At 43.2% G+C, this 24,437-nt stretch overlaps 1 protein-coding gene across 1 annotated transcript; it reads left to right on the top strand.

Moving 5' to 3' along the window:
* Nucleotides 1–17,921: 17,921 nt before the first annotated feature.
* On the top strand, nucleotides 17,922–18,722 carry LOC309964077 (heterogeneous nuclear ribonucleoprotein C-like; the record flags this gene model as incomplete). Its single annotated transcript, XM_082842714.1, has 1 exon — nucleotides 17,922–18,722. One exon carries the CDS (start codon nucleotides 17,922–17,924, stop codon nucleotides 18,720–18,722), a length of 801 nt encoding a protein of 266 aa, XP_082698840.1.
* Nucleotides 18,723–24,437: the final 5,715 nt, after the last annotated feature.

The raw sequence follows: 24,437 nt of genomic DNA, 5'->3' as shown, positions 1-24,437 counted from the left end.
AGCTTGGAGATAACGCCCCAGCTGCTTCTCCTAACGCAGACATGCCTTTGAAGATTTCACTCACTCTAATGACCACACATGGCTCTGGTGGGCAATCTCTTTAGAAAATGAGGCTGACCAAGATACCTGAATCAGACATAGATAGCAGTTCTCAAATTCCACGCTAATAAACACAAGAGATGACTTCTAAATCTTGCTGATATAGAACTAATTTACATAGTTCCATGCCAAAAGGTTTGCAAGAAATTATCCTAAAATACATCTTGTAATCAAATTAATTCTTCATGTCCTAACTTAAAGGAGTCAAAATGAGGAAGAAATAAAAGGGTGGCCTGACCACCGTGGTTTTCTCTGAGCCCTGGCAACCATGAACAGCTCAACAAGCAATGACCGATCACATTCCTATTGAGTGCTCCCTGCGTAGTAGCCACAGCACTGAGCACTTAACTAGCAGTGATGCCGCAGCCCCTACTGCAATCCTACGAAGAAAGTACTATTTTGAGTTTCATTTTGTGAACAGGAAACTGAGGCTTATGGTAATTAAGCAGAGACATCTTCTATGTGTTACTCACTGGGCTAAGATCAGGAGAGGAGGCACAGATGAAAAATAAGAAGTCAATGAACTCGAACTCGAGAGAAGACACTGACAAAAAATTCTGTGAAAAGTGAATGGCAGGGCTTCCCTGGTGGCGCAGTGGTTGAGAGTCCGCCTGCCGATGCAGGGGACACAGGTTCCTGCCCCGGTCCGGGAAGATCCCACGTGCCGCGGAGCGGCTGGGCCCGTGAGCCATGGCCGCTGAGCCTGCGCATCCGGAGCCTGTGCTCCGCAACGGGAGAGGCCACAGCAGTGAGAGGCCCGCGTACCGCAAAAAAAAAAAAAAAAAAGTGAATGGCAAAAAGGGTAAAGGTTCCAAATTTTCAGAAAGCAAGTGATCAGGGTGGACTGGGTCATCAGGAAAGTTCTGTGCAGGGTGGTGGATATCGAGCTGAGGCCAGGAGGAAGGTAAGAGAGGAGCAGGATGATGAAGGTGTGGGCTTGGGAAGGTGCTGGGCATGGTGGGAATGACCAGGATTGAAAGGAGCGGGGCTCCTGGAGGAGAGACCTCAGGGTCAAGAGGGACGATCAGGGAGGGGTCTTGCCTGCCCTTTGCTGTTCTCTCCCAATGTCCTGCTCCGCCGTGCCTGTGTCTCTCAGCCTCACACAGCTCAGAGCCAGTCCTGAGGCTCCGGGTCCTGCTTCCTTGAGCCCTGACCGTTGCCACATTGTACACTACCCACTCCCTTCAGGCTCTATCTGATGGGTTGTAAATAGCCTGTTTGAAAAGTAATTGAATGTTTGGGGCTGGTGCTTGTCACTTGTAATTGCTCATTCTTTCCCCAGCCACTTTCTCTCTTCCTATTTCCCAGGGTTGTTTCCCAGGAGCAGATCCAGGCAAGCGACTGGAGGAGATAATGAGGCCCCCTGGGCCACACAATTCAACCAGATTTGCTGACTAGGGAGCCACTCTGGACCAACTACCTGCCTCAGGCCACAGGACAGAAAAGAGAGAATGGACTCCTTCCTTCCTAAAAGGTTCTCTGAGCAGCAGTGCTCTGGCTACAAAGATGCCTACTGTAACTTAGGGCACATGGACAATCCTTTACCCCAGCACTTGGGGCAGCAGAGGCCAGCTCTTTAGTGATGTCTGTCTACTACATCCCTCCTAGCCCCCTGCTTCCTTTATGTCCTTCAGACATCAAATAATTGGTATTCATTTACTGAACACCTACTACGTGCAAGGCCACCCTAAGTGCTCTATGTGACATATATTCCCCTCAGAGTTGGGCGCAGTGCTATCAGCCCCAGGCTCTACACCTGGTACTGCCATCTCCACATCTCCTCACCCCTATTGGCCTGGTCCTGCTCATAGATAACTGACCAATGGTGGAGCAAGTCCTACTAGTGGCTCACCATTTCCATATACTTTAGGGCAAATTCCAACCATTGGTAACGAAATTCTCTGGCTGCTGAAGTTCACTCTAGCTGAAAGTGTCAAGGAACTGCCCCACTAGGGCAGCCCTCAACCAATGACTAATGGGAATTGATAAATATCCCTCCTCCCTCACCTCTCAGGCAGGATAATTTTGAGCTGCATATTCCACGCTGGCTTCTAGAATTGCCCAGCAAACTCACGCTCTATTTACCTACAGCGGAAATTTGCCTGAGAACACAATCTTAATTGGCATTCTTCCTTGACTGTCTACTTTTCATTCGCCTACCACTGTTGCTAGCATCTCCTTCAAATAACATACTTGCACTTGTACCTTTGTCTCAGAGTCTCCTTGGGTAATCCATATGAGGTCCGTTGGCACCGGAAACGGTATCAAAAAGATATTCTAAGAACGGGATTCTGAAGTTAGATCCCTTGCTGGCCGGATGACAAGGATCCCATTATTGGTAATAAATGGGGTGAAATAAGACACATGATGGTTGTATAAAATGCAAAACCCTATGAAAGTCCTGATCTTCTGCAGATGGAAGGAAGACGGCTGACAATTAGGCCCACAGTCTGATTTTCAAATGTCGCAAAATTCTAAATGTGGCTAAATTCACAGGCTTGGCAAATTTCCTATGCTAACATTAGAAAAGCCTCGGTATTCTGAGACCTGGAATCAGGATATCCTGGCAGATGCGCTTGAAAATCATATTAACCAGACCTGATGAGCCAAAAGTGGAAAGAACTCTGGATACTCTGGAAAGATATATGATGTGCCCTGGTTATTGGAAGGTCAACCTGCAAAGAGTAAGGAGCCTGTTACATCAGTGAACATGTGAGGGGGCTAGTGGTCTGCAGCCTGTCAAATTCTCCTTTCCAATGTGAAGCTCAAGTCATTGTACCTGCATTTCCTACCATTCAGAAAAAGGCCCAGCACTTGGTAGGCTTCTTTGGATTTTTGATGATAGCATACACAAGTCTTAAGAAGACTGCTGTGACACATTTACCCAGTGATCAGAAGGTTATCAGTTTTTGAGTAGTGCCCAGAGCAAAAGAGGGCTCTGCAAAACTTGGAAAAGTGGCCCTAATGCTTGGCCCATATGATTCATCAGCTCTGATGGCTTTTAGAGATATCCATGGTAGGTAAGGATGCTCTATGGCATTTCTAAAAGCCAAATTTGCTGAGTTGAGGTGCGGACCCATAGGGCCCTGGAGCAAAAACAAAAATAGCTACAGAGAAGCATTACAACAACTATTACTCAGCATTTAAAAGACAGTGCCTGGCAGGCTACTAAGCCACTTGACTGCGGAATGTCAATGACTATGTTACTGTAGGTGCCAAAAATGAGCTGGACATTTTCAGACCCACTAAGCTATACGGTTGAATGGGCACAGCAACAATCACTACACATGGAGGGTGGCCTAGGCCCCCATATGCCAACTACTGCTGTTGCATCAGACGTCTCATGCAGTTTATACTTCTGGCCTCTTCAGCTGAATGGAGAGAAACACCCAGGCTTGGTTCATAAAAAGGTCAGCTTGCTGTTTAGCTCTGGGCATAAAAGGGACTGTTGCCATAAAATACCCACCCCACCCCCACCCCCCAGGAACAGTCTTGAAAGACAGTGGTGAGTGAAAATCCCTCCAGTGGGCAGAATTTTGAGCAGCAAATTTGTGTATGGAGGGTGAAGCAGCCTGAGTTAGGCCTATACATATGCTCTTAGGCAGTGATGAAGGGATTAAATGGTTGCTTGCGGGTCTGGAAGGAGTCATTTTGAAAAGTCAGGGACAGAAGCATGAGAAAGCAGTGTGTGTGTGGACCCACAAGAGTGAGCATGGAGCGTGTGGAGAAGAGAATATTTACATCAGGGGAAGCACTCAACAAGCAGACGGATGGGAAGACTCATCCAGCAGAAGTCCAACAGCCCCCATCATCGCATTGCTTACACAGTGGGCTCGTGAATGGAGCAGTCATGCAGCAGAGGTAGAAGCTACCTATGGGCCCAACAGCAAGGGCTCCTTCCCACCAAGCCTGAGAGTCACTGTACTTCCAGATGCCTGACTTGTTAGCAACAAAGACTGACGCTAAGCCCCACGTATGGTGCCATCCCTCAAGGAGGTCAAATAGCCGCTTGGTGATAAACTGATCACACCGGATTCCTTTTGCCTGGATTCCAGATAGATATACTTCATATATATTTTGGGTATTGCATTGCCTTTCCACCCGCAGTGCATTTGCCAGCTCTGCTATCTGAGACCTTGCAGAACATCTGATGTTTTGTAGCAAATCTCCCTATCATTCCCTCAGACCAAAGGATACACTTTATAATAAAAGAGATATGACAATGTACACAGGACCCTTGAGGAAATGGGCTCTGAGCCTACATAGCCAGAAAGGGCATTCAGAATCCCTCCACAGGATGGTTTGATAAGGATAACAATTGCCTCCATGAAACCTCCAACTCCATAGCTGGCATGGCCATGTTTCTGACACTGCTAGCATTGGACTGTGGTTATAACCACTACAACCAGAATCAATCAGGACACTTCCATCACCTCTACCATCATCAGAGGATGACCTACTGTCCCTGATTCTTTACCTCACTAATCCTGATTCAAATCTGCAGCAGATGTGTTTGCCTGACCACATCCGCATCGCGTAGAGGAGCCCTAACTGCAAAGAAGGTTGGAAAAAACAATTATGTGGCATGTTTTAATTCTATGGCAGAAAGGGGGCTCTAACTTCTACCAAGATTCAATAAGATGCAGAATTTCTTGAACATAGGAAGGGATATTAGGTGCTAGACAGCTGAAATAAATGGCAAATGTCCAACACATACCTTCTTTTAAACTCAAAACCGTTCAGCGTGTTAGCTGTTGTAAATCCCTCAAAATCTCAGTTTCCTCCTCTGTAAAATGGGGCTACATGACTGGCTTCAGTGTACACAGGAAAGTGGGAGAGGGATCAAATTCAGCCTTCTGATTGCTAGCCCTGTGTTCATGCCATGACACCCTGCTGCCTTTGCTTTGGGAGTCTCTCACCTTTATCACTCTTGCAAACATCCTACCTGGCCCTGATGGTACATTCTTGTCTGCTATGCCCCCATTGCTCCAGCATGGGTGACACAGACATGGAGGAACCCCACAGGTAGAAAACCAATGACAGAGCACCCCTAGCTCCCTGACAGCCACAGAACAGCTGCTTTAAGTCTCTGATCAACTGAGTCCCTAAACAGGTGTGTGGGCTTTTTTATGGGGTACCTAGTTCGCTTGCTGTCTCTGAAGGCTGTTTCCTTGCCACTCATAGCCTCTGCAGTATGTAAGTTCTGTGGCCAAGGTTCATATAACTGGGAGTGTATTTATGGCAGTCCGTACTCTTTCTTAGGAAAATATTGATTTTCTAACAACAGAATAACTGTAGGGCCATTAAATCCAACTAGACTATCATAAACTCCAGGATTAACCAAAGAGTACGTTTCACCTTTTCCTTTATTGTCTCATGAGTAATTGGGTGTAGCTCTGTACACTTAAGCAGAATAGGATCACAGCATTTATTACCTAATTTGAACAAACCACCACAATTCCCCACCCCCATGACCAGATAAGTAATTAACTTTTCTGCTCTTATTTTAAAGATTGACTAATGGGCATGAGGAAGGCCGGGTTGTATGCAAAAAATCCAAAAGCTCCTAATGGGAGTTGCACCCCATTATGCAGGCTGCGAGTGGATTATGCTGGTGATAGGGGATCGCTCTCCAGTCCCTGCCCTGAGCAGAGGATGTGTGAGCTCATTATCTGCCTGTTAAAATCTTAGTTAGAAGAGCAGTCAGTGAGGCGAGGATTTCTTTTTTTTTTTTTTTCCTTTTTTGAGAAGATCTCTATCTTTCTTCTTTATTGATTGCTTGCTTTCCATTTTATATCTTTTCTCCCTTGCCTGAAATGAGAAAAATGAGCCCTTACCATGGGCTTTAAACTTTACACCCAGACAATATCTCCCCCTTATCTAATGCTGGGCAAGAAGCTTCAGCCCAGAGGACCCTGGGTAATGCTACAACAGATTATGTCATAAAATGGAGAGATAAGAAAAAGAACCAATCTAAAAGACGCAGCCAAATTTACCTTTCCACCGCCCTCCACTCCCGTTTTAGAAGAAGTCTTTAAATCAATCTGCCTTTGCCATAAATTTTCTTTCTAAAATTTGATAACAAGTGCAATATTTTCCTTGGAGATTGGGTTCTAATAAGATGGAGGCTGGGGAGTAAGGAGCAAGCAGGGTTTAGCAAAGTAATAAAATGCCATGATTGATCCTGGTCAGTGGGGTTGCTTGGAATGATTGCTATTCTTGGCTGGTAAGCATAATCCAGCCAAGTCATAAATTGTGTTTCTTCCAGTAGACAGTCAGCTCTCTGTATTGATCCCAATTTGTTGTTCTGTTCTCGTGTAATTGCTCCCCGTAGTTAAGACTCCAGGCTGGGAAGGAAGTCTGGCCAGGCCAGGAGTATAAAGGGAATAAGCACAGGACCAGAGTACTCTGCTGCCCCCAACCTGGACACTGAGGCTGGGAGGTAGGAGTTGAGGGCCAGGAGTCCCCAGGACCAGGCTGTGGAGGCAGGACCCTGGCTCAGCCAATGAGCCCTCCTCCAAGTACTGCACTAGCCAGTGCCCTCACTGGGCCTGTCCACCTGTTTACACTTACAGTGAGATTCCTTAAACACACGTAAGATGTGGGCCCACTAGACATATCAGCACCCAGTGTGTGACACTTTTCATCCTACCACAGACAGAAAAACTAAGTCAAGGGCTGGATGTGAACGACTCCAAGTTCACTAAGCAGAGATATCCCCCAACCAAATACTTCACCCAGAAACAAAACCTTCCAGCCCAAATTGGAGCCTAGCCTAAGAGAACCCATGAGCAGAGGGTTCCCCTAAGTCCCCAAGTTTGGAATTTGGGTATCCTCGGTTACTCATCCTTGAAGTACAAAGGCTTACAGCTACATTATTTATAGATTGGCCAGAACACAAGTACACTCATTTATCTCCACTCAGTGCCTGTGTGACTTTAAGCAAGTGTCCTAATCTCTCTGAGCTTCAGACTTCTCACTTGCAAGCTGGGAATATTACCTGCCCCATAAGGTTTTTGTGAAGATTTCCATGAGTTAACACAGGAAAGTACTTAGCATAAATAATAGTTGTTGGTGTTGTTTGTTGCTGTTATTACCAACCTTAGCTTGTGCAGAGAGCCTTAGAGTTCCCAATAGATTTTTTAAAAGCCTGTTACAGAGATATCTGGAAAATTTCGAAGCAAAGAAGGTTTTCACAGTAGAAGGAAATGTATATTTTTAAACCTTGGAGTGTCGTAGCCAAACCCCGAGAAGCTAATTTAAAATAAGGTTATGTGCCTTTAAATAGGAGCTCAGATAGATTTTCAAGCACTGCACTGTCAAAAGTCAGTTCAACTTTATTTAGTTCCAGTCTTCTCAGAGATGGGAATGGGAATTCTTCACTCCATGAACTCGACAATATTGCAGCTAAATCATCTGTATGTGATCTGCTTGTCTGGTGGTGGGGCCATTTGACTACATGCTTTAAAGAAAATATTCCTCAAATCTAGAGTTATTTTCCTCCTCTTCCTTCACTTTCTTGAACCCAGTGATTTAACGGAGGTGATGGTGGAGACTGGAGCTGTCAAACCATCATGACGTGTCAGGACAATCTCTCTCTCTATTATTATCTTACATTCTCCAGGCTGAGTTAAGGGAACTGCAGCTGAATTGCTGGGTCCATCCCAATCCAATATCAAGGGGGCATCCTTTGCCTCTGAGTCCCAACTTCCCCTCTTGACTTTTGCACCTTACCTACAGTCCCCAGATCCTCCCCACCCATCTAATCTTGCTCAGGAAAGGGTCTACTTTTATCTCTAGTATAGAGAAATGGGGGTTGGAATCAGATGCTGGAGTCTCAAACCTGATCTCTACACTTATAAGCTGTGACACTTAGGAGAATTAAACTTCCTGTGCCTTAGTGTCCTCTTCTATCAAATAGGGACAACCGTGCCAGTGTTGCTATTCCATAGGGCTGATGTGATGACTAAATATGTATTTTAAACACCTGGAACATAGTAAGCCTCAATAAATGCTAGGTTGTGTGAGATATCTGAGGGCAGGGTGGGAGGGGACATAGACTCAGATTAAGGAGAGAATGGGAGGTAAGTAGAGATGGTGAGCAGAGAAGGCTCTTTCAAAAATGTGGCCATGAAAGAATAGAATGGCCATTGTTTGCCTCTCCTCTGGAATCCAAAAGTTTTCATTTTTCCAACGGGCCTTTTTGTCAGATGAATAATTTCTAAATATTTCTGAAAAGGAAGAAATTTAGAGGAAATATTCCAATTGTGTTTCATCATCTCCCAAAAGGATTGCAAACTGTGTGGCATTTCTCTTACTACCTTGCCTGGATGGGGAGATTATGAGAACAAGAGCAGACAGAAAGCTTCAGAATTTCATGGGATAAAGATACTGGTTATAAAAATAAAGTCACTTTTCTACCTCTGTTTCTCCTCATCCTCCATCCTTGAGAGATAATAGTAGACATCATCCAGTATACCATTCTCAGACCTCGCTGCTCATCAGATCATCTGGGGAGCTGGTAAAATATAGATTCCTGTCTCTCCTCTGAAAATTCTCATTTAGTACCTTTAGGGTAGGAACTAGAATTTGAAATTTTTCAAAAGCTGTCACTATCTTGATGACCAGGCAAGATTGGGGGCCATACTGATGTAATCCCTCATTTTAAATGTAACTTGGCAGGGCCTCTATCCCAAAGTGTCCCCAGCTAAGCTATGGGGAAGTGCACAGGGGCAGGGGGAATAGAGGATTTACTCTTAAAATGGACCCTGTGCCAGGGACAGAGAAGAGGGGCAGTGCCGCTTGAGCACAGTCTTTCCTAGGGACCCCATAAGGCCGTCAGGAAGCCCTTTCCCAAGGTTTCAGTTTTCCCCACACCATAAACACACTGAAATCAGTGATGATGAGCATGTTGATGTTAAGAACTGTGGATGTGGAAGAAGTCAAGGCTGGCCCTGTTATCCCAATTACTTGGTCCCCTGCTTCTCCTTCTCTTTCAGCAATCCCCTGAATTCCTCCCACATCCTCCAGTCTGAGCCTCAGACCCCTAGCCTCAGACCCCTCCATTATAGAAATATGAAAATATGGACAGACCAATTACCAGTAATGAAATTGAAGCAGTAATTTTAAAAACTCCCAGCAAACAAAAGGCCAGGACAAGATGTCTTCACAGGTGAATTCTATCAAAAACATTTAGAGAAGAGTTAATACCCGTCTTTCTCAAACTATTCCAAAAAATTGCAGAGAAAGGAGTGCTTCCAACTCATTCTATGAGGCCAGCATCACCCTGACACCCAAACCAGACAAAGACATCACAAAAAAAGAAAATTATAGGCCAATATCACTGATGAACATAGATGCAAAAATCTTCAACAAAATATTACCAAAAAGAATCCAACAATACATACACCATGATCAAGTGGGATTTATTCCAGGAATGCAAGGATGGTACAGTATCCACAATTTTTTAATGTTCTATACCAAATTAACAAATTGAAATATAAAAACTATATGATCATCTCAACAGATGCTGAAAAAGCTTTTGACAAAATTCAACATCCATTTATGATTAAAAAAAAAACTCTCCAGAAAGTACATATAGAGTGAACATACCTCAATATAATAAAGGCTACTTATGAAAAGCCCACAGCTAGCATAATACTCAATGGTGAAAAGGTGAAAGCATTTTCTGTAAGATCAGGAACAAGACAAGATGTTCATTCTCACCATTTTTATTCAACATAGCATTGGACAGGAATTAGATAAGAAAATGAAGTAAAGGGAATCAAAATTGGAAAGGAAGAAGTAAAGCTGTCAGTGTTTTCAGATGACATGATACTGTACATAGAAATCCTAAAGATGCCACCATCTACTAGATGTTCATCAATGAATTCATTAAATTGAAGGATACAAAATTAATATGCAGAAATCTGTAGCATTTCTATACAGTAACAACAAACTATCAGAAAGAGAAATTAAGGAAACAATCACATTTACAATCACAAGAAAAAGAATAAAATACCCAGGAATGAACCTACTTAAGGAGGCAGAAGACCTGTACTCAGAAAACTATGACACTGATGAAAGAAATTGAAGATGATGCATGAAAGAAATTGAACACGATACAAACAGATGGAAAGTTATACATGGTATTTTTCACAGAACCAGAACAAATAACTTTAAAATTTGTGTGGAAACACAAAAGACTATGAATAGCCAAAACAATCCTGAGAAAGAAGAACAGAGCTGGAGGTATCACACTCCCTGACTTCAGACTATACTACAAAGCTACAGTAATCAAAACAGTATGGTACTGGCACAAAAACAGACATATAGATCTATGGAACAGGATAGAAAGCCAAGAAGTAAACCCACACACTTATGGTAAATTAATTTTCGACAAAGTTGGCAAGAATATACAACAGAGACAAAACAGTCCTTCAATAAATGGTGCTAGGAAAACTGGACAGCTACATGTAAAAGGATGAAATTAAAATATTTCTAACACCATATACAAAAATAAACTCACAATGGATTAAAGACCTAAATGTAAGACTGGAAACCATAAAAATCCTAGAAGAAAACATATGCAGAACTCTCTTTGACATAAATTGCAGCAATATTGTTTGGATCTGTCTTCTAAGGCAAAAGAAGCAAAAGCAAAAATAAATAAATGGGACCTAATTAAACTTAGAAGCTTTTGCACTCAAAGGAAACCAACAACAAGCCAGAAGACAACCTACTGAATGGGAGAAAACATTTGCAAATGATATGACTGATAAGGGGTTAATATCCAAAATATATAAACAGCTCATACAACTCAACATCAAAAAAAAAAAAAACAACCCAATCAAAAATTGGGCAGAAGGCCTGAACAGACATTTTCCCAAAGAAGATATACAGTTTGCCAATAGGCACATTAAATGATCTTCAACATCATTAATTATCAGAGAAATGCAAATCAAAACCAAAGGAGATGTCACCTCATACCTTTCATAATGGCTATCATCAAAAGTCTACATATAACAAATGTTGGCAAAGATGTGGAGAACAGGGAATCCTAGTACACTGTTGATGAGATTATAAATTGGTGCAGCCACTGTGGAAAACAGTATGGAGGTTACTCAAAAGCTAAGAACAGAACTACCATATTGTCCAGGAATTCTACTCCTGGGTACATATCTAAAGAAAATGAAAACACTAATTCGAAAAGATGTGTGCACCCCAATGTTCATAGCAGCATTGTTTACAATAGCCAAGATATGGAAGCAACATAAGTGTCCATTAACAAATGAATGGATAAAGATGTGTGTGTGTGTGTGTGTATACACACACACACACACACACACACACACACACACACAATGGAATACTACTCAGCCATGAAAAAGAATGAAATTTTGCCATTTGCAGCAACATGGATGGAGGGCATTATGCTTATTGAAATAAGTCAGAAAAGAGAATGAAATTATATCACTTATATGTGAAATGTAAAAAATACAAAAACTAGTGTATATAACAAAAAAGAAACAGACTCACAGATATAGAGAACAAACTAGTGGTTACCAGTGGGGAGAAGAAAGGGAGAGGGGTAAGATAGGGGTAGGGGATTAGAGATACAAACTACTATGTATAAAATAAATAATCTACAAACATATATTATAGAGTACAAGGAATATATCTAATATTTTATAGTAACTACAAATGGAGCATAATCCTTAAAAACTGTGAGTGACTCATATACCTGAAATTTATATAATATTGCACATCAATTATACCTCAATCTAAAAAGTACTAAAATAAAAGAGAGGACTCTGGTCTCAAGTAAAAGGAAGGTGGTGGGTGCCCCAGTTCTGCTCAGGCTCCCTACCAGCAAGAGCAGTGCCTAATTTTCTCACCAATTACCACACAACAAAGACAACTTACCAAAACAGGCACGTCTTTTAAATGGCAATAACATAGTCAAATCTCACACAAGATAAATGTATTGTTTCAACTAATGAGGCTCTGACTGTTACTTGTAAAACTATAACCCTAATATTATTGTGACATGGGGCAGTTCAGTTGACTTCTTCCCACTTTAAAGGTCACCTCAACAGCTGTGAATTTTTATTTTAGCCATCCAGTGGTGACAGGCCCAGTTAGAATATCTGACACTTAAATCTCTACTCCAGTGGAAGAGGGATGGAAGATTCTCAGTTCATTGCACCACACACAAATGAGATATTAATGAATGTTTAAGTCATGTGAAAAGTCACATGACCTAAATGGCCTGACTTGTGGTTCCCAGAGCCTCCCTGAGACTTGCCAGAGGGTAAGTTTCCCCTACTGTTGCCACAAGCAAGCCAAGAGGCAGAGAGAGCCCAGGAGGGCTTGCTTGATAGAAGCCCTGATTTTGCTCCACTGCAGAATCAGCGTGCCTGCTTCCTTCTGGGCAGCCAAGAACAGTCATCACTGAAGACCATTAAGAGGGAAAGAATAGAGCCCCTTCCCTTCAATTTGAAAGGCAGCGGCACCACCTCATCTGCTTTCTCAGCATCCTTGGTAAGGGCCAGTGGAGGTACTATAGAGAGACACTAGCCCAGTCTGGGCATCGAGAGGAACAAAGCAAAATCACTAATACCCCGGATTCTATTCAAAATCCATCTGCCATAGGCATTTATGCCAGAGAAATAACTATTTTTGTTCACAAAAACCTGTATGTGAATATTTGTAGCAGCTTTATTCATCATAGTCAAAAAATGGAAACAACACAAATGTCCTTCAGTGTGTGAGTGATTAAACATTCTGTGGTCCATCTGCACCATGGAATACTATGTAGCAATCAACAGGGATACATATTGATACAGGCAACATCTTGGATGGATCTCAAGGGAATGATGCTGAGTGAAAAGAAAACCAGTCCCAAAAGGTTATATACTGTATGATTCCATTTATATAACATTCTTGAGATGACAAAATCTTACAAATGGAGATATTATCGATTAGTAATTACCAAGGGCTGGGGAGGGAGGCAGAAGGAGGCTGTTGTAGCTATAAGAAGACAACACGAGGTATCCTTGACATGTTGGAACATTTCTATCTCTTAATTATGGTGTTGATCACACAAATCTACCCATCAGTGAATCTATAAAACTGCATTGAACTAAACACACACACACACACACACACACACACACACACACACACAAATGAGTCCATATAAAATGTTGAAATCTGAATAAGGTAGTTAAATTATATCAATGTCAATCTCCTGGTGATGAAATTGTACTATAGTGATGCAAGATGTTATCACTGGGGAAAACTGGGTGAAGGGTGCCCAGGATTGCTCTGTATTTTTCTTACAACCACATGCGCATCCACAGTTATCTCAAAATAAAAATTGTTTTTTAAAAAGCTCTATCCATCCCAGATTAATTTCTTTCTCCTTTACTGTGGGCTGGACTTAGTGGCTTTCTTCCAAAGAATAGAGTATGGAAAAGAAAAAATAGTAGCGTTACAGTGAAGAGACCACCTTAAACTGATGATCATGGTCAGCATTATCGACAAAGTCCTGTTGATCACATACCCCTTGCTATGAGTGATGAAGAGGGCACTCCACCTCGGTGATGTTCTTCACCCAAATCCATAATCCCAGTTTAATCATGAGGAAACATCAGATACACTCAAACTGAAGGACATTCTACAAAATTCCAATAATTTTTCATGACCTTGACATTTCTGAAAAGGAAGATAGAATGAGAAACTGTCACAGATCAGGAAACAATAAGAAGACATGATGACTAAACACAAGGTGGTATCCCAAATCAGATCCTGAAATAGTAAGAGGATATTAGAAGAAAAACTAGTGAAATCTGAATACATTGAATAGTTTAGTTCATGGTATAGAACCAACATCCTTGTAATGAGGAAATATACAAGCTGATGAGTTATTTTCTGTCCCATCCTCAGAGACCCTGGTGCCAGTTTAGCCGGGGCTTTCTTGCTTTTTCAATCTGTTAGATTCAAACTCAACTAAGGGTGTAAAGAAGCTTGAGCTGGTCTGCTGGATGATGAAAGAAACATGACTCACTCTTCCAGGTCACCCCTGTCAACAGCCTGCTAGCCACCAGACATGTGAGTGAGGTCATCCTAGATCCTCCAGCTGCTAGCCAGCCTGCCAGCTGACCACAGATATGCATAGAGATCCCAGCAGAGATCAACGAAGACCAACGGAAGAAGTATACTTCTGATTCTGGCCCAAATTACCACCTCACAAAAGTGTAAGCCAAATAGATGGTTGTTTTAGGCTGTTTTTGAAAGTTAACCAGCACGTTCAGCCCTTAATATAGCTATATATCTAAATTTTTATCTATATCTATATAGCAGATATAAAATTTAATTTTACAGTTATCATATTTTTTCCCCAAAATAACCATGTGAGGTTAGAATTATCATCTCTATAATATAGGAACATGAGGCTCAGAAAAGTTCAGTGATTTGCTTAAGACTGCACAGCTAGTAGCAGTGTTAAGAGTTGAATCCAGGTCTCCTGAGGACAAGTCCAATGTTTGACTTTTTAGTGTTTCAATCCCTACTTACCTGCTATCTTATATTTTAATATAGTTTTCACTAATATATCCTACATCTGAAACTAGACAATAAGACCTTTTGATCCAGCTGGTATCTTAATCTTTTTATCATCCATTATAATATCTAGCACATGTCGACCTCAGCATACTGTAGTTAAATTGTTTTAAACTAACCTCTGAAGAGCTTCCAATATTCTCCTCTCTCTGCGGCCTATCACAGTGCCCTGGCTGTGGTCAGTTACCGTTTGCTGGAGATATTGATGCTGTCTGTAATGTATTCTGACCTTGGAACTGCTGCATGTGGAGGGGCCAGAGTGTGGCCATTATTCAAAAAGATGAGGTTATTATTGGGTCTCTCTCTCCCTTCATAAAAAAGGAATGTGGCTAATTAGGTTGCATCTTTCTTTCACTGACCAGAGCTGTGCAGAATGAACAAGTGGCCACCATGGTGGGAAGTGAAGGCAGGCAGCCAGGAAGCCACAATGTGGTCCCAGGAGGTAGGCCAGGCAGCACCTTCCTCCGCACAGATGATGCCTTACTCCAAACATTCAGAAGAGTTTGGCTGACTTGGCTTAGCTTGAATGACAATCAACTTGGGTACAAATCTGGACCCTGACACTGACGAGCCAGCTACAATTATCTAGTCATTTAACCTCCCTGGTCCTCAAAATTCTCACCTGTACAGTGGTTGTGAGCATATAGATGAGCCTACATGTGGCCTGGCACATAGTCACTGCCCTTCTCTCCTGAACTCTTGCAAATGTGTCAGATGTCTTTGCTTTTCTATAATAAACAAAGATTTTCCCCATTTCACCTTTTGGGTAAGTTTAGATTTCCACTTGCAATAGCCAGGTTTCTTAAAGTAAGGCTGCTAACTTCTCCTTTATGATTGGATTCCCAGAATCAAGGGTTGGGATGGGCACAGAACTGTAGGCCCAAAAGGCTGTGAGTTGCATCCTGAAAGCAGACGTTCATGGTTCCTGAGCTGAACCCACTCCAGTGGTCTGGGAGGGGCAGAAAATAGGACGGCTCTGCCAGGTTATCAGAACACTAACTGGTGTCCAGACATGCAGTACGATTCAACGAGCCGGGGAGGATCCTCTCCTCTTTTTCTCTCCAAGTATCTGTTGCTGCCACCAACTGAAATTCTACCACCAAGGAAGCCATACTTCTGAGTCTCAAAGCTATTTTGCCCTTGAGAATCTGAATGCAAACCACTGAGCCCTGAAAATGGTGCAGGTCCAGGAGCTTTGCGATGGACCCCGGACAGAGCAGAGTTGATGAATTTTTTTGTTTGGAGGAGGAGGGTGATGTGAGAGTAGAAAAGAAAGCAAGGACTTCTGAGAGGGAAGAGGCATGGGACCACTTACCTATTTTATAGTTCTGCCAAGAGTAAGCCTAGAAGGTAAGGTGGGCCCTGGTGGGACCCTAAGTGAGTGAGTCAAGAGGGATCATGTAGGGATTTCCCTGGTGGTCCAGTGGTTAAGACTCCATGCTTCCACTGCAGGGGGCACGGTTTTGATCCCTGGTCGGAGAACTAAGATCCCACGTGCCGCGTGGTGAGGCAAAAAAAAATGAAAAAGAGGGTTCATGTGTATTCAAAGTGAATTTGGGAAGAACAAAACTTTTCAGACCAATGATTTCTTGATCTCTTTACTGTGTTAGGAGTCAGTAATCAGACAAATTTTTCTAGATAGTTCTGAATTCCTATTTTCTATTAGACCACACCAGCTTTTTTGTTTTGTTTTGTTTGCAAAATATCAGAGGGAAGGCTGTGAGTTTTCTGCATTCAGGGATCTTGTCAACCTTGCTCATCTCTACTCCCCTAGACCTAACTCTCTGCCCAGAACATCGTAGACACCCAGCTGGCTTTTTTAAACTGCACTGAACTGTTGATATGAACTCCTCTAGGAAATAGCAAGATCAATTTACCTAGCAGAGGCCATTCCCCAGGAAATATTTCACCTTCAGCACACTGTACTCTGCTCTAGAAATGCAAGCTGCATCCCCAAGAGGGTTGTGGGTAGGAAAGCCCTCAGACCTTGGTCACAGGTGAAGCAGAAGTTTCCTTTGAGATCTGCTGCCCAGCCCGTCTCTTCCCCAGACCCACATCAGGGGCTGCAGATGTCGGGAGAGAATCTGCCAGAACAGTGTCAGGATGACTGGATGGCCACCCTGGGCTGCCCTCTAGATCATCTCAGCCAATCAACGCTTAAGGTTTTCTGTTTCTCAAGAATGTTGCACCTCAGCACTGCCCATGTATCTTTCAAGTTTTATCTTCAATATCTTATAAATCATTCATTAAATACCTCCCAACTAAAGCACACGGCTGTTGTCCTCAGCTAGGACTGGAAAGTACACAAATCAGTTTTACTGCATATTAGTCCTGCCCAGTGGGCTCTAAAAAAAAATAAGAGAGAAGCCGGAGAAAAGAAAGGTATTTCTTGGCAGCCCTGGTGCAGCAGCTGGTATGGCCTGGAGGCCAGTGATAAGGGTGATAGTAAAGCAAGGTGTTGGCACCCACACCCAATTACAGAATTCCTTCTTAGTGCATACACCAGGGATGTTCATCCTGCAGTGCACTGGCCTGTGGAGCAGAAGGCAGCCGCACACGTACCTGATGTGCACTGTTTTGACCAAGCCCAAGAGGGAGATCTTTGCTGGGCAAAGAGGGGACTGGTCTTAGAGATGACTGGGGGTTCCAACTTTCACTGCACCTCTGACTAGTCATCTTGCCTTCAAGTTCTGCATTGCTGTAGTAAGAATAATCCATATCTCATAAGGAATTTATGATTTTAATAGAAAGATATCTATGAAAACATAATACCTTTAACAAAGCAGGTGCTAAATGAATGAAATGAAAGAAACAGCAGTCTGGATATACGCTATAAGCAAGCAGGACCCCCTTCCTAACTAGACGGAGGTCCTGGGCTTGGTCCTCGGCCACAGGACACTCCATAATGGATCCGCCCCTCACCTCTAACTAGACCCTGTGACTCTAAGTAGGCCACACATATGATAGCTGATGTATGTGTTGATTATAACAAAACTTCTGCCTCCATTTTGTGAAGAGGCGAAGGCTGAGCCTTTGCGGCCGCGTTGCGGACCTCGAGCAGCAGTCGGGTTCTCCACGTAGACCTTGGGAGTAGGAGATTCAGAATCGAATCTCTTCTCCCTTCCCCCTCCTGTGGGAGTTTTTTTGATCTTCAGCTACATTTTTCAGCTTTGTGAAGCACCTTACCATCAAAGACAATGGCCAGCAATGTTACCAACAAGACGGATCCTCACTCCATGAACTCCCATGTATTCATTGGGAATCTCAATGCTCTTGTGGTCAAGAAATCTGATGTGGAGGCAATCTTCTCGAAATATGGCAAAATCGTGGGTTGCTCTGTTCATAAGGGTTTTGCCTTCGTTCAGTATGTTAATGAGAGAAATATCTGGGCTGCTGTGGCAGGAGAGGATGGGAGAATGATTGCTGGCCAGGTTTTAGATATTAATCTGGCCACAGAGCCAAAAGTGAACCGAGGAAAAGCAGGTGTGAAACGACTTGCAGCGGAGATGTACAGCTCCTCTTTTAACTTGGACTATGACTTTCAACGGGATTATTATGACAGGATGTACAGTTACCCAGCACGTGTTCCTCCTCCTCCTCTTATTGCTCAGGCTGTAGTGCCCTCAAAATACCAGCGTGTATCAGGAAACACCTCACGAAGGGGCAAAAGTGGCTTCAATTCTAAGAGTGGACAGTGGGGATCTTCTAAGTCTGAAAAGTTGAAAGGAGATGACCTTCAGGCCATTAAGAAGGAGTTGAGTCAGATAAAACAAAAAGTGGATTCTCTACTGGAAAACCTGGAAAAAATCGAAAAGGAACAGAGCAAACAAGGAGTAGAGATGAAGAATGATAAGTCAGAAGAGGAGCAGAGCAGCAGCTCCCTGAAGAAAGATGAGACTAATGTGAAGATGGAGTCTGAGGGGGATGCAGATGACTCTGCTGAGGAGGAGGACCTACTGGATGGTGATGATAATGAAGATCGGGGGATGACCAGCTGAAGTTGATCAAGGATGATGAAAAAGTGGCTGAGGAAGGAGAGGATGACAGAGACAGCGCCAATGGCGAGGATGACTCTTAAGCACATAGTGAGGTTTAGAAATCTTGTCCCATTATTTCTTTACCTAGGCGCTTGTCTAAGATCAAAATTTTCACCAGATTCTCTCCCCTAGTATCTTCAGCACATGCTCACTGTTGTCCCCATCCTTGTCCTTCCCATGTTCATTAATTCACATTGCCCTGCGCCTAGTCCTGTTTTCACTTCCTTTGATGCTCCTAGTAGTTACGTTAAGTCTTATCCTGTAATTTTTGCTTTTAATTTTGATACCTCTTTATGACTTAACAATAAAAAGTATGTATGTTTTTTTTTTTTTAAAAATAAACTTCTGCCTCATTTCAGGGTCAAAACAGGATAATTCCTTTTAATGGGTGCCTGGTGTGTCCAGATCTTGGAAGAAAAGAGGATGAGCCCGAGGGTAGAGCATCAAAGGTACTGAAATACAGCCTAAGGACCTGGATTCAAGCCTGTTCTCTCCTGGACTCTCTCTATGATCCTGGGGAAGTCACTTTAACTTTCTGAGCCTGCATTTCAGAAAGAATAATATGAGAGCATTCAACTGTATCACTGGCTTAAAAAGGATACTCAACCCCACAATTCTTATTACCAAGCAAAATTTTGTGGAAGCCCAATATGCAAAACAGTACAACTGAAGTTTCTCTGGTTAATATCACTTGTGGGGTCTGAAGCCCCAACTGTTGCTTCTTTCCCTTCCTTCCCCTTGGAGAGTCCCTGACTATCTGATGAATCCTGAAGACCCCCTCAAAGCACAGTTCATTGTATCTGGACAAGTAAAAGACTAAAGCAGATGTGGATGTAACAAAAAGGAAAGGAATGTTACTAGGTGAGAAAAACAAGGCGTAGAACAGTCCATGCAGCAGTGGGACACCATGTAGGATGCATAGACGCAAACGTACACATGCACACTTACAGAAAAACTCCAAAGAATGCACACTAAAATTCCAACCATAATTTCCTTTGGGTGGGGTGTGGGGAGTGCTTGTGAAGTCATGATTTCATTTTGGCTCTAGTGTCTGAGGTTTTCTTTTTGCCAAAAAAAAAAAATAGTGTTCGTATGTTGTATGCTTTTTTAAAAAAAATAGAGGACTGAAGCCTTTCCATTTCTGTGATTTATGTGCCTGAAGTGCACTCTCGAGCTCATTTTCCTTTTCAATATCACTTCTGAAATCAGATATTGTTGTGGAAAGTCAATACCAGCACAGAAAGTACCCAGTTGTTACTAATTGGAATTGCGGGGAGGCCTTGTCCTGGGCTGAGTGTGCCTGCCCCTGGGCTGTATGATTTAGGAAGTGTCAAGTAGCCCATAGTCCGCAAACAGCTCCTCCACCAGCCTGCAGGTGCGGCCAGAGCGCCCTCCATTGTGTGAAATCACTATTTCCACTGGGCCTCCATGAAAACGCACATGGCACCAGGAGGCTGTGAAGAGGCAAACTCCCATGAACCAGCATGGATGTCCATGTCATATTACTGGAAAATAAGACAGCAGAATTTTGGCTGCACAACCCTTGCACAAAATCATATGTGACTTAAGAATCAATCTGTCAGAACAGAGCAATCATAGTAATTTTCTAACTATGGTTGTATATGGTCTATGTTTGTATTGAGACAACAGAGGGTCTGTGTTTTAGAAGAGACCTAGCCTAGAACATTGTGGCTTTAGACAACCTTTATATATATATATATTTCCCCAGAAGTAAAGCTATAGAGATGAAATTGTAAAGAAATGTGCATCTTTTTGAGAAGTCATTGATTCAAAAGAAAGGGGGACATTTACAATGGGAAGAGATGAATTGTGTCAGCTGAAAGCAGGAAGATTTCTTCAAATTAGTCTCAAGTAACATTTATTCAGCAGTTATTATGTGACAAGCCCTGTGCTAATCACTGTCATGGACGTCTTGTGCTAAGTTTCTTCACCTCTAAACTCAACAAAAAGACTTTTAGAGCAAAAACACTTCAGGTACCTCACAGGATTTGTGCCCAGAGGAGGAAAAGAAGAGTTATGGACCCAGGAACCTGCCAAGACTAGATTCAGAGATGTTCAACCTGGTATCAGAGGATGAATTTTGAACCCAAAGGGGGAAAAAAATGTTTCATCCCAATCCATCAGTTAAAGTTTAGTTCAGCAGCAATGGGAGACCTGGAAAGTAGCACTATAAATGGGATAGAAATGTATGTCTTTCTTCCAGGAAAAGACCTGTGGAGTCTGGTCTCACACAGATGCTCTGTGATCATCAGGCACCCAGGTTTCTCGGGGCTCTTTGCTCACCATCCCTAGCTGTGGACCCACCTGAGCATTATGTCACCAGCAGAAGGATGGAGAGAGAAGGAAGGAACCTTTTGAGAAGTTCCACACAAGACATCAATTTCCAGCCCTTTGGCCAGAGCTTAGTCACATCACCACACCTGGCTGCCAGGAGGCTGAGAACTGCAGTCTTTGTGCTTTCTAGCTATTTCCTCCTAGAAAATGTGTCTAGCTAAAAACCAGGGTCCTGCTATTTGGGAGTGCAGATTGAATATTTGGTAAATAAACATCAGACTCAGCCATACCCTGTGACCAGGAGCTGAGAGAAAGCGCTTTCACCTGGTACAGAGAAGATGCTTAAAGGCTGTACATTGGTATGAACTGAAATTAGTTATTAAGAGAAATAAAGAGGTAAGGCCAATGGTCCCCAAAAAGGTGACTTCTAGGGGTGAAATCCACATCCAGCATCTTGAGGCACAAAGATGTAACCCACTCAAAGGTGAAACTAACTTCAAACCATCCATTTGAGGTCTGCCTTGCTTTGGGTTCTGTCATCAGGGGCTTTCCATGGAAATCTTGGGCTTCACAACTAGATGGGGGTCTGCTCTGATATCAGGAATAGTCTCTTTAATAATCTTGACTGGGATATTCATCTTCTTGGACAACACCTACTACAAGATGTCCACTACTCTTTTCTTGGTGATTAAGCTGGAGTGTAAACGGAACCTCACACTTCAATACTGCAGGACCCTGGAAACCTCCCAGCCGCCATTGACTTGCCACCTCCTGCCTTGGTTCATCAGTAGACTCGAGGCACCATGAATCAGGGACCTCTCCTGGGTTTACTGACTACTGTGTCCCTGGCATCTAGCACAGGGCTGGATACTCAGTAAATAACTTTGAATGAATAAATGAATCTATTCTTTTAGCTATCAACAAATGGATCCTCTAAAACGCTGTGTTTATCATATTAGTCCACTCGAGAGGATCCAAGTGACTCCCTATTTTGCAAATAAAATCTAAACTCCTCCTACCCACCCTTGGGGTGCCTGCTGACAAAAAGCCTTCTCCCCATGCATCTCTGGCTCCTATCACTCCCAGCAAGCTGGTCTCCTCTTGGTCCCTTCCCACACCGTGTTGAGTGCAGAGCCTACAATTTATTCCTCACTCTTTATCTCCCCTTCCTCCCAAGCCCCTCCATTCTGAGGCCCAGCAACAGAGAATTTTCACACACTTTTCCATCTCTAAGTCCAGCCAACAACAACTTTCCCTCACTCCATTAAAATCAGAATGTTTCTTATTTGCATTGTTCTTAGGGGTTAATGTACAGCCTCTTCATATTTAAGATTCCATTAGGTTGTTTCCACATTCTAGCTCCATTCTACAAAAGAGCCTTGGAGGTGTTGGGTGTCTCGCTCTAGGTCATGCGTTCAGAAGTGGCAGAGCTGAGACTCCAGCCTTGGTCCTTTGATTCCAGGAACCATGTCCTTATACAGGGCCTCATGGCTCCTAGCTCCGCTGGATGTCCTAGGCACATTTCTCCAGTCTTCTGCTTCTGTCCTGCAGCCCTCGCCAGAGAACCATTCTCTCCTTGTTTCACATGTACCCATGTGCACACACATAGCTAGCTTCCCTGTCATTCCCTTCCTGCTTTCTCATCATCACCCCCAGTGAATAATGCTGTTGAATACACAGGACCTGACCCGCATTGCTTGTCAGGTTATGAAATCACAGTGGCAGCCGCAAAGAAGAGGGGTCATCTTCTTGTTTACAAACCTGGCAGGTCACTATGGGAAGCTGTCTTGAGTCAAGTGCAACAGAAATGAAGAAGGGGTCTGGGAACCAGGACACTGAGAAATCCAATCCTGGGCCTGCCACCCACCAGCTGGATGACCTTAGAAAGTTATGTCTCCTCCCTTCCAGGGCCACAGTTTCTTAATCTGCAAATAGGGTGGATGAATTAAAGATCCCTTAGACCCCCTTTCAATTAAAAGATACCCTCTGTTATTGACTTATGCTTCGAGTGGCTCCATGCCTTCAACTCTTCTGTCCAGTACCTCCTCCACTCCGTCCCTGCATCTCCAAGAATCTGGATATGCACTCATTTCCTGACTCTACCAACCTGCTTTGCGAAATACTTCTCTGGCCAGCCCCTGTGAGATGCCTAAACACTCCCAGGCTCACGAGCCAGTCCAGCCCTCTGAGAGGAGGCCCAGAGGTGCACACGGGTTCTCAGGGCTGTACTGTTTGTGAGTGCTGCCACCTCCTGGATTTTCTGTCTCTGGGCACTCCAGCTGGAGAGCCTGTCCAGATACAGGCTCCATGAGCACCCCGGGAACAGTGATGAATCATGGTAAGTGCACTTGTTGGTTATTTACACTATTGTCCCCAGGACCCCATCTGTTACCTTGAACCCTCTTTCCGATATAATTGAGATTTTTTAAAGTTAGATGCATGAGAGCCCAATGTCTAATCACTCACTCTCCAGGCTCAGGCTCCAGGCTCCAGGCTGAGGTTCTGCAAAGATAATAAATACCAAGCACTAAAACTAGCCCGCCAGGCCCTTGGACAAGTGTTGTGGGGGGCTGCAGCTTGGACCTAGCAAGGTTTTCTCACTTCTCACCCTAGACCCGAGGCTGGGGCAGCTTCCGCTGTCTAACCCTGCTGGTAACCCACTGGAAAGCCACCGAGAGAGAAGCAATAGGGCGCAGCTTCCTCCAATCCACAGCTGCGTCCAGCTCTGCCCTGATTAAATCTGTAATCACCTTCTTACCTAGGGAGGCCCTGACCTAGATACTTTAAAAAATGGGGGTAGTACAAGAAAACAATCATATAAATATTAAAATCTCATCATGTTAGAGATAGAAGGAATGCTAGTGATCATCTGAGTTCACAGAATACAGATGAAAAGTCCCCAACGAGGTAACTTCCCAAGTTCGATCAGCCAGCTATTGGTTAAGCTGGACTACTACTTGAGTAACACTACACAGCCCAGTGCTCTTGCCCATCACTCAATGATAACTTACTTATAAAAGAAACAGGGGTAGCAGAAGAGCATGACAATTGGCATAAGAAGTCCTGGAATCTTAAGTTCATCAAGTGATTTGGTGCTCACTGAGCTTTGTTTCCACATATGTAAAATGTGCATGATATGGTCTTGCATATGAGGTTGTTGGGTGTACTAAATAAAATAACAAATAGGAAGCACTTAACACAATACCCTGTACATAGTAAATGTTGAATATCTATATTAGCTTTTATTATCTATTTATATTACTAAAAATCTTGCCCATCTGTTTAGACAACAACAGTAGGCCAATGCCTCAGAAACATTTATCACTTAGAAAAAAGGAAGTGTTTTCATCATTCTAGTAATATAGAGAGTAGAAACTACAA

The sequence above is a fragment of the Leucopleurus acutus genome (genome assembly GCF_964270905.1).
Source record: "Leucopleurus acutus genome assembly, chromosome: 7".
Taxonomy (NCBI): Eukaryota; Metazoa; Chordata; class Mammalia; order Artiodactyla; family Delphinidae; genus Leucopleurus; species Leucopleurus acutus.
Note: the sequence above shows the minus strand (reverse complement) of the source record. Positions and strands in the feature narration are given on the sequence as shown.